We start from the raw sequence: 11,310 nt of genomic DNA, 5'->3' as shown, positions 1-11,310 counted from the left end.
CACACACACACACACACACACACACACACACGCATGTATAAACAGAGCAAGCGTAGGAGAGGGAGAGCAGAATCCATTTTCCCGACATAATTTTGTCTGACAGGAGTGACAGATACTGTTTTATGACTGAATGGGTTTCTCCACGCTATTAGGAACTCATTCTCCCATAATGCAACTTGCCCCAGCTATAACTCTCCCGGTGAGACTGGCACAGAGAAGGTGCTCAGTTGTAAAAGCGCTGACCCTTGTTTTCCTTTATTCTTATATCATTCTCTCTCACTTTTTCTGTATGGTTCTTGTTGATTGCAGCTAGAGTATGCATGTGTATCCGTGTGTGTGCGTGTGTTGGTGTGTGTGTGTGTGTGTGTGTGTGTGTGTGTGTGTGTGTGTGGTTCACACACAGAAAGAGAAAAAGAGACGATGGTGTGAAATAGACGAAATATAGAGCAAGACATGCAGGTACAAAGAGTAAGGTCTTTGAAAATAGAGTTTAAAAAACAGAGAACATTAAAAAGGAGGGCAGGTTTGAGGAGACAAAAGAAAAAATAAAGAGTATAAATAAAACAAGGAATTTCCAGGAAAAAAAACACCCCGGAAAGATTATGAGAAACGCAGTTCTTCTGGGGCAGAGTGTCATCTCATCGCCTCTGAGTTTGCTAAGGGTGACGGTGCGATAGGATTGTCTCCATGGGATGTTATAATGTGCTAATCCCACAGACCCTATCATCTTAACCTCCCACTGGCCTCGCTGTCACATTACGCACACACTCACACACACACACACTCACACACACACACACATAGAAAGGAGTGTGTGTGTGTGTGTGTGTGTGTGTGTGTAATATCTGCTTTTTCATGCAGGGAGATTCAGCATTCTGCTGCCTGGCCGGTCGATAAAGAGAATCCTCTATCCTCTCTGGGCATTAATTTATAACCCCTCTTTCTTTAATTAGATGAAGGAGAGACAGAGAAGAAGTGGGAAGAGGATATCAGAAGAGCTGCTGAAGTCAGCTTATTCTTCTCCTCCTCCTTTTCTTCTTCCCCTCTTTTTTTCAACCATCTTCTGAGTGGAACTTTTATCTCTCCGTCGAGTTTATTGATTCATCCAACCAAATTAGGCCAATCCTTAAAGGCTTATATTAGTGATTGACTGGGTCAATCACTGTCTGTTTTCAGGTTTGTCGTGTATACTGATACTTAAAGGTGCAACAAGTTGTAACATAGATCATTTTACAGTCAGTACGGAATGTGCACTTTGCATCATATTAAATACTTAAAGGGAGCATATCATAGTCATGTTAAGGTTCATACTTGCATTCTGCTTTTCCACTAGAATATGTTTACATGCTTCAATGTTAAAAAAAACACATTATTTTTCTCATACTGTCTATCTGAATATCACTCTATTCACCCTCCGAGGTAAACGCTCCGTTTTAGAGCCTGTCCCTTTAAGGCCCCTTCCCGAAAAATCCCATTCTGCCCTGATTGGCATGCAAGAAAGATATGGTGGGGGTGGGGGGTGTATTCTAACGAGCATACATGTGACAAAGGAAGGGGAGCCAAATCTGACTGGCTTGTTGAGTCACATGTCTTCAGCTCCAAAAACTAACTGGGTTGTCTTATTTCACAGTTGGGTTGGTACTCCAGATGCCCAAATGTATGTGCACAAGCACTGTTTTCTCATGATATGTCCCCTTTAACTATCAAATAAAATGAAAGAAAAATTAAGCTAATGGTGTTTTTTTTCCAGTTCCAACCAGAAGCGTTTGGCATAATGATACATAGTTAAAACCCCCGAGGAGTATGTATATCAGCAAAGCACACTCTGCTGCTAACTGCTGCTTTAGGGTCTTACTGAGACCAGAAAATGACTCCAAACTGCGTGTACAATCGTTTTGAACCCACGCTCTTTTCTGTTTTTTCTCTCTCTGACTCATCTTTGTTTATTTTTTTCATTCCAGAATCCCTTCATTTTTGTGACACAAGTCCTATCTCCCTGATTATGCCCATATTCCCCCTCACATATACGTGTGCGTAGCTACAGGCACGCATTCACTCACTTGTGAAATGCAACACAGCTGGGGTAAGACAGATAGACAAATGTGGCCGTTCCCTGGAGAGTGAAGGTGACAAACAAGAAACCGCGTACATGCCACCTCAGCATACCGTCCTGCCCCACACACACACACACACACACACACCTAGAGATGTAGCTGACAGCAGAGTGAGCTGTTGACAGTGGTGCCGACTAAGAGTGGAGAAAAGACTCTAATCCCTGTCAGAGGATAGAAAACCACTCAAAGCAAAACAATTAAAATGCTAATTTGACTTCCTCCTCTCTGCTCGCCTGTTAATGACTTAGCCAGGCATGCAGGCTGAGCAACAACGCCTGTGTGTGCATGTGTAGGTGTGAGTGTGTGTGTGTGTGTGTAAAACCACTGTCCGATATGACTGCAGGGTCAAAGGGGTGACCGACTAGCGCAGCTATATTATTATATTTTGTGTATTATATGTGACTGTGACTGTTTTTTAAAATATATTATATTTTGGTCACGCACACAATACAAACATTTTCAGTAGCTTAGCCCATCTCCATTTGTTACTGCCTTACACATCCACCCATTTACATCCTTGTGCACCTAAATGAGTGTGTGATGCACAAAAAGCGTTTGCTGTAAAGTCCTCAGCGGTGAAGCTGTATGAGCCGAGGAGAGAGAGAGAGAGCTCTACAAAAAGAAAGAAGGACTTTTGTAACGGAGGGAAAGAGTGAGAGCCAGGTTTTGCCATTTTCTGGCTCCTGTAACATCAATAATTGAGAGTCGAGCAAAGCCTTGCTTCCCCCTTGCCTCCCCTGTCACATACAAACATGCATAAAGGCCGTACACACACACACGCACACGCACGCACGCACGCACGCAAGTGTAGATGGGCAAAGAGCATTCATAGGGGAATGTGTTACATCACCGCTCTGAAAACTTCGCAGCGCTATCACACTTCCAATCTCCCTCTCTCTTTCTCATATTTGCATTCATAGCCATACTGTATATCCCCCTGTGCATCCCTACATACCGTGCTTTTACTCTGCTACGTTGTACCCACTGTCGTACCGGTAGTCACATGTATTATGGTCTGTGAACATGTGTGGTGATTTGAATGTTTTCGTGCCAAAAAAAAAGAAAAATAAAAAGCAACATATGTAACATTAAAAGGAAATGTTAACGTGTGTCTACATTTGTAATCCTCTCCACTTCCTGTCTGCTTTGAGTTATTGGGCAACAGATTACAGCAGTTAGGAAACTACCAGGTAAAGAAAGGTAACACACTGCATTTTTCCTGCCATGTTATGATCACTGACCGGTGGACATCATTTTCCCACCACTTCCACTTCCTGTCTGCTTGTAACCATTAGACCTGAGGGCAACAGGCTTGCCGAGTTAGAAAGACTGTCTTTTCAATGTGAGGTCATGGGTCTAAACCCAACAAGTGCTGATTCCCAATCGGCTCACTAATTATTAAGTATTGGATGAGATCCACACCCTCTGTAAAATCCCTAAAATGTAAGTTCAGCTAATCTAGTTGTTAAGTGTCTTAACAATCCTGCTGAGCTTAACTCCTTCATCATCTCGTCTGTGTTATCCACCTCTCCTTCCATCCAGATGGGGAAACTGGACAACCGCAGCCTGACACTTAAGTACCCAGTGTGGCCGCGATTCAACTCCATGGGTGATGCCGAGATGGACGACAACCACCTGTCCATCGTCACGTTAGAGGAGAAACCTTTTGTCATTGTGGAGGACGTCGAGAGGCTCACTGGTACCTGCATGAGGAACTCCGTGCCCTGCAGGAAGCATATCAAAGAGTAAGTCTACCGTCCATCGATCTCGCTCGCACTGTTGCTCTCATTGCAAATTGCTCGAGCTTTCCGAGGCCAGTGGTTTGGCCACTGGTTTGATTGTTTCTTTGAGAGTCCTCGCTGACTCATGGGCACAAAGGGAATATACAGTATTCAAGAGTGAAAACAGCCACAATGATGATGATTCATCACTTTTGAAATGATAACCTATATATCATTATCTTTAATCATTAAGCTTAACCAGAGCTAAACACATTCAACAGCTATCCATTTAAAATGCCCAACAAGTATGAGGAAATATTTACGTAAATGCAATGTGAAGAAAGAAGTAAATTACTGTTTCATGAATATTAATATACAGTGGTATTAAGGGTTCAACACTATAACATTTAATGAACACAAATACACTGTAGTCTCCATTTGATGCAGGCTGCAAACTCACTGACTGACAACTTTGTTTGTGTGAAAAATGTGACTGAGCGCGACAGAAACTAAAGTTCCCTTTTATATATATTTGGTAATCAGAAGGTGGCAAAGATGACATCATCCATGTTCCATTTCCTTCGGCACAGTTGCTGTGTTGCTCTGCGTCGCTCTCCCTCTCTTTGCTTCTCTCACGAGCACGGGAAGAGGTGCAGTGTGCGATCTATGCAGCAGCTTCTTACCTCCCCCTGAAAATGGAGGCGACTGCTGAAGTCAGCGATTTACTTCCTTCATGACCAATTTTCTTTCTAATGCCCAAATACTGCTGGCCCCTCGCTATATTATGCTCCTGAAGTCTACGCACACAGTGAGAGTGGCTTAGGGCATGTGTGTGTGTGTGTGTGTGTGTGTGTGTGTCACTGAGTAGCTTGAATGCTGCTGAATCAAAGCATGTAATTGGTTTGTAGATAATTTAATATTATTTCTCTCCACTGGAACACACACACGTACTTACAGTAACATTGGCGTGTGTACTGGACACTTTGTGTCAGTCTCACCACTGCATACATGCATGCATACAGAGTTACTGACTATAACTACTATTCAAGCACACACACACACACACACAAAGAGAGCTGATTAAGCGCTAATAGGGTCCCAGGGAAGAGGCCAACAGAGATTTTCATCTAGAATGACTGTGAAGTAGGGCGGAGGATAAAGCATCTCCAAGGAAGAACACAAACAGACACACACACAAGTTTATATACACTTTCTGTTGCCACATGTCCACTCACTTACAGGCCAATGCATCCGGGCTCGTTGCTCCCTCCCATAGCGCGATTCCCTCTCAAGCATCCGTGATGTCCATTTGGAGAAAGAGGGTTAGATGGAGGGAAGGAGGGAGGCAGAGTGAGAGAAGTCGTGGCGGGGTCTGATCGGGGGATGGAGGACTATCCATGCATGCAGAACCACAAATTCACTCATCCAGGCTTGGCCTAAGAACAAGCCATACTCGCACTGAACACACATACCCGAACCGCCCTCCCTGGAGACCCCTCGGGCCCTGTAGCGTTTCTATATCAAGACAACTTCACAAACAGCCTCCATAACATCACATGCTCTCACTGTACTATGGCCTGCCTAAATGGGTACGCTGTGTTCATGGATGCAGCTATTACAGTTCTGGCCTATATGCTCGCTCTGTCACTGCCCCCACCAGCTGAACCGGCCAGAAACTTGACTCAGTTGTCCTTGTTTCTATTATCACAGATCCCATTCCCCGCATGAGTCCCCCCCCCCCAACTCCGCCCGTCCCACTTTATCCACATAGTTACATTACAGTGACATGACTATATTCTGTCATCATTTCAACAACAGAATATATAGTATATTATCTTAAAAGCAGCCATGTTTGCAGACAGCCATGACATTTCAAACACATTTCTTTCCTGATTTACTGCGTTCCCTGAGGGTGAACTTGCCCAATGCAACTTACAAATTAAGGAAGTTCTCCTTTTTTTCCGTGTAGAAAACCTGGGATTTAATTAGGACTCGTTGAAGTTACTGAATGCTTTTAAAGTCAAACATAGGCCGTGCATATTGGGCCACAATCCTCCATCTCTTTTGACTCTCCCATTGTTCTTCTCTGCAAGTCTCTTCACCCATTCTACTATGTCTTACTGGATGTGTTCCATCGCTGTCACCATTGCTTCTGTGTGGTGAATCGGAAGCCATGGGCCACCTTTAATTGGACAAATGGATCTTGCGTGACAGAAGGAGGGTCAACGTTCTTTCAAAAGTCTTCACTTTAGCTTGATAAGGAATCAAAACCAATATAGCGTCTCTGGCAGTGAACTCGCCAGATTCTGTTAACACATGGTATGTTTGAAGGGGCTTAGATGTAAATTAGCTTCTTAATTTCATTTTAGCTCGAACAGCTGCTATAGATAATATCCAGTCATAGCTGTAGAAAATCAGCCTCGGAGATTGCGTAACATTTCACAAAAAGTAATTCACAACTGCTGACAGATCAGCGCCTGGCTTTTTTCAAATGAAAATTTTCTCTCTTGTGTGAAACTGTTCGACCATAACCAGTGGATGCCTCTCCAGTCTGAAGACAGGGAAGGATTCCAAGTGAGGGTAACGCAGGATTTTGCACTTGGGGCAAGAAAAAGCTAATGCTTTTCCTACAGACTTCCTGCAACGTGACAGAGTTTCAGCTCTGAAGGAAACTGCAGAGTCACGGACGGATGTGTTTTTTTACCATCAAGTTTGTGTGCAGGTTGTTGTTAAACTAAAGGACGAGGTTATCTTCTCTTAATTAGCACACATCTAAAAGTTAAATGAGAGTCCCAGGTGGCTGAAAAAAAGAGTTGATGTGCACTCCTGTGTGTGTGTGTGTGCGTGAATGGTGTCTGAACTCTCCTGCTCTCAAATTCATATACACAGATGGTACAAGGCTTGCAGATGCAGTGCCGTCATAAACCTCCTTCTCCAGAGAGACGGAGAGGTAGAAGGAGAGGGGGAGCATATTTTTCAAGTCGTCTGATGTCGTTCCTGAACGGAACAACCTGAACCTGAAGGTTAAAAATTCCCAGGGTGATGTTTGTTCATTGGTGCATTCATATACATTTAACAAGGCAATGGGAAGAAAAGCCATCCTTGTTTTGTTTTCTGTCATTCATGATTTATAGAGGTGGAAATAACACTTGAATTAAAAAAGAAAAACATCCACCTGGATTAACATGCTGATATAATCTTCTATCTCCCGTTTCTCCAGTTTTCTGTCACAGATACTAAACTGCAGTTCATAATTGGGTGAAGCAGCTTGCTGTTCAAAATCAATGGCTAACGATGTGTGCATTTTTTTTTTTGCGTTTGTGCTTCTTTAGTAACACAACTGAGGCTGGTGGGACATACATCAAGAAGTGCTGCAAAGGCTTCTGCATCGATATTCTGAAAAAGATTGCCACGTATGTAAAGTTCACCTATGACCTGTACCTGGTAACCAATGGCAAGCATGGCAAGAAAATCAACAATGTCTGGAATGGGATGGTGGGAGAGGTAAGAGAAACCTTTTTCTCTGTGTGTGTGTGTGTGTGTGTGTGTGGTACACCCAATAAAGGTCAATATCAAATGTCACCCAAATGTGTGTAAAACCAGACACAATAATAGAATCAGATGTAATTCAAATGGAAATACAAATAATCTGTGCCAATGTAATATCAGTTTATTGAGGAGGTAGAAGTGCGCGGTTATCTGTGTGTGCATTTCTTATGCTGCTGACTCTTAATGTATTCATCACAAAAAAAACTGCTCGTCTTCTTCTTACCCGCTGGTCTTAAAGTCGGCACGATGAGAACCAGCGGGCTACATGTAGGAGTATGTCATGAATGATGTATAAAGTTATTGATCAGTGTTCACTTTCAGTTTGTTGTACATCTGAAATGCAAGCCGAGGCTGGGAGGAAGATTAGAGACATCTGTATGACCTGTATCTCTGACAGGATAGTCCTGTTTCTTGCAGTATTTCTCCAAAAAAGCTTTCATTGTTGACTTTGCAAAACTTTTTCAGCTATGAGACTTAAGAAAGTAAACGCATCTTAGCTGCTCCTGTAGAAACCAGTGAATTCCACAATGATTAAACATTCCTTGTTCTTCTCTTTCTTCCTCCATCTCCTACTTTTTCCCATTTCAACCTACCCTGCATCTTCTGTTTCCACCTTTTCTTCCTCTTTGTCTTCCTTTCCCCAAACTTACAACCTTACCTGACACTCTTTCCCTCCATATCTTCCTCCTCCTCCTTAACATCCATCTCATTCCACATCTCTGTCCTCACCTGTCTCTCTTCCTTCATCCCTCATCACTCACCCTCCTCATCCATCCATCCATCCATCCATCCATTCCTCCCTCCCTTTAACCCTGCGTTCCTCCCTCTCCTCCGCCCTCCAAAGGTGGTCTATAAGAAAGCCGTCATGGCCGTCGGATCTCTGACGATCAATGAGGAGCGTTCTGAGGTCATCGATTTCTCCGTCCCATTCGTGGAAACCGGGATCAGCGTCATGGTCTCCCGTAGCAATGGAACAGTCTCCCCGTCAGCCTTTCTCGGTAACTGTCACCGTATAACTCTTGCTTTGTTGTTGGACTCAGGAGAGAGGGAGAGTTTGATCCGTCTTGTTTGCTTTTTCGGTTCGTGTGAGTGTAGGATGGTATTTGTTTTGTGTGTGTGTGTGTGTGTGTGTTCCCTGAGATACAGAGCTGACAACACAATTCAGGTCTGTTACGCAGCTGTCAATACTTGCTCTTTCATCACAGGGATTTAGCTCAACTCCTGCTTTCTCCCACAATGACTCCCACTTACCTGAGAGGGAGTTCAGCGCAGGATTTTAACTTGAGTGACCGTGGATATCCCCGTTACGGCTGCTCAGTCACATTCATTTGATGCGTCGTGCTTCTGCATCGACGTCCAAGTTCCTGCACACACAAAGGCACACGCACACACTAAGGTACACACACTGACATGTGTGCAGCATACAGTTACTGTGGTGTAAATGGCAATTAGTAGGAATACCCCAAAATGGACGCTTGCCAGCGCACACATGCGCACATTTGCGCACACACGGTGCGTGGCGCTGTGCCAGCAGTGCTCTCTCATACATTAGAGCGTGGTTTAATCTCTGTGGTAGTGTTGTGAGCTCAGAGGGAGGACAGGAGTGCTGACACCAGGGCTTCGTGCGCCTCCTCACACTGTCAGGTGGGTGTGTGTGGGGGGGTGGGGGGGGGGGGGGGGCATGCAGGAGTCAGCTTGTTAGCCATGCAGTTCTTTCCTCAATGTCTGTTTGTGTCTACATGGAGAGATAGACAATGAGTGAGCTCGAATCAGAAAGTGATGTTGAAGATTTTTAAATGTAATCCAACATGTGTTAATATCTGTCTTCTTCTTTCTTTCCCGTCTCTCTCTCTCTCTCCCTCTCTCTCTCAGAGCCATTCAGTGCATCAGTGTGGGTGATGATGTTTGTGATGCTCCTACTGGTGACTGCAATGGCTGTCTTCATGTTTGAGTACATCAGTCCTCTTGGCTTTAACAGAAACCTGGCACAAGGAAGAGGTCAGTATGAATGTGAACACACTCACATCAGACATGAGGATGTGTTCTCATCTATACAACGTGTACATCCTCCTCTTCCTCTAAACAATCTGCCTCGCTCCCCTCCGTCCTCTCCTTCAGACCCCCATGGCCCTTCCTTCACCATGGGCAAGGCCGTCTGGCTGCTGTGGGGTCTGGTCTTCAACAACTCTGTGCCAGTGCAGAACCCGAAAGGAACTACCAGTAAGTTCATAGTGTCTGTGTGGGCCTTCTTCGCTGTCATCTTCCTGGCCTCATACACTGCCAACCTGGCTGCCTTCATGATCCAGGAGGAGTTTGTCGACCAAGTCACCGGGCTCTCTGACAACAAGGTAAATGACGGCAAATGGGAGAAGTAGTGTGTTGATTTGACTGGATGGTGGTTTGTTTTGTAAGTAATAGCCCACACAAACTTTTACACAAGGAATGTTATATGTTGGCAGAATATTTTTTCATCCTGCATTTTTATAAAAAACCAAGACAGGGAAAAAAATGATCATACGATAAACTTTTGCTCCGTAATATGAAGTTTTGTTTAAAATGTATTCCACCTTCATGCAATCCTCAAACTGAAACGTTTTGCAGTGATACATGTAACTAGTTATGTTGCATGTTTGTTCGTGGGCGAACACTAAAATAAGACTCACTTTTGAGTGGCTCTTTTAGATGCATTTGCTGCAACAGTAAGAAGTGTAAATGTGCGATAACATCAATATTCATATACATTGTGTTCAATATTTGTGATGCCGATATGACTTACGATTAATAAACAAATATTGAAGTGTGCAATTAATAACACGGGGGCTCCGTCTGCACCAAGATGGCAACGACTTTATTATTACTGCAACCTTTTCAACAACCCTTCACTCCATCACTCCTTCCGTTCCACCCTTCACGGTTGAATCCACGGACACATACACTGGAACACTGCTCACTAAGATGCAGCTCAACAAAATAGCTCCCATTGTTTGTAACAATTCGCTATTAGCCTAGCTAGCGTGTGTTAAACAGCAGCGGTAGATGAGCGACTGCAGAGTGAGAGTAATCATCTCTCTGCTTGTTCAACAGGTTTATTGATAAATGATTGACGCAGGTTTCATTGCACTTACTTACAGTAGCGAGCGTAGTTGTCTTTAACTCGAGATCTTTAACTTACCTTGTTCACTTCACTGTCTTCACCGGAGCCTCTCAGGCTTTGACCATGTGTATATTGCACATTTTCATATCCCTGTGATGATGAAAATATGATTTATTGGTCATCACTAATGTGTCGTATAAAGAATGGATGCTGCATCATGTGCTTTTCTTATAGTAATTCAACTGGCCTCTTATGTGTTATTACAATCTTGCTGGTAACATTTACGATCATCATGTATAAGAAGTGCAAATAATCCATCAAAATCCATCAGGAATAAACAATCCTTTACACATTTGGATCCACAATGCAAGTATTTGGAATTGTGTTTGAGTTGGATTGCTTAAACCACCCAGAGTGTCTCTGGATACTGTGGTGAAATATTCCACACACATCCTAAGAAATATTTTAACATTTTTGGTTGCTTACAAAACATGGAACCATATTCCATGCCATATAGAACTAGTGTTTGTGAAATATTTAGATGAATAAACCAAATCTCTTCCATTAATATAGCATTGTTTTGTTGTGCCACTCTGTGATGAAATATAATAATATATAGATAACAAAGGGAAGATAATAAAAGAGGAAATGGTGGCCCTGCAGGGGGATGAAGACAGGCTGAAAGATTAAAGTAAAAGGTCAAACCAAATGTAGAGAAATAGAACAGAAAAGCAACACAAAAGGGTGGAGAGTTCCTGAGGAGAGAGATAGAGAGAGACAGATGTATGGGAGAGATGCTTCCAAGGAGAGAGCATTTGAGACTGATGTAGAG

At 43.4% G+C, this 11,310-nt stretch overlaps 1 protein-coding gene across 1 annotated transcript in view; it reads left to right on the top strand.

Annotated features, from left to right (window-relative positions):
- The window catches only part of grin2aa (glutamate receptor, ionotropic, N-methyl D-aspartate 2A, a), a 117,145-nt gene that overhangs the window by 85,061 nt on the left and 20,774 nt on the right, over nucleotides 1-11,310 (top strand). The window contains exons 6-10 of the mRNA XM_031862185.1: nucleotides 3,657-3,859; nucleotides 7,168-7,339; nucleotides 8,229-8,382; nucleotides 9,257-9,382; nucleotides 9,503-9,732. Coding sequence (XP_031718045.1) covers nucleotides 3,657-3,859; nucleotides 7,168-7,339; nucleotides 8,229-8,382; nucleotides 9,257-9,382; nucleotides 9,503-9,732 — 885 coding nt within the window. The remainder of the gene's footprint in view (nucleotides 1-3,656; nucleotides 3,860-7,167; nucleotides 7,340-8,228; nucleotides 8,383-9,256; nucleotides 9,383-9,502; nucleotides 9,733-11,310) is intronic.

This window comes from Anarrhichthys ocellatus, unplaced genomic scaffold (genome assembly GCF_004355925.1).
Source record: "Anarrhichthys ocellatus isolate YVR2014 unplaced genomic scaffold, GSC_Weel_1.0 scaffold26, whole genome shotgun sequence".
NCBI classification, from domain to species: domain Eukaryota; kingdom Metazoa; phylum Chordata; class Actinopteri; order Perciformes; family Anarhichadidae; genus Anarrhichthys; species Anarrhichthys ocellatus.
The sequence above is the reverse complement of the archived record's forward strand: the minus strand, read 5'-3'. Positions and strand labels throughout refer to the sequence as shown.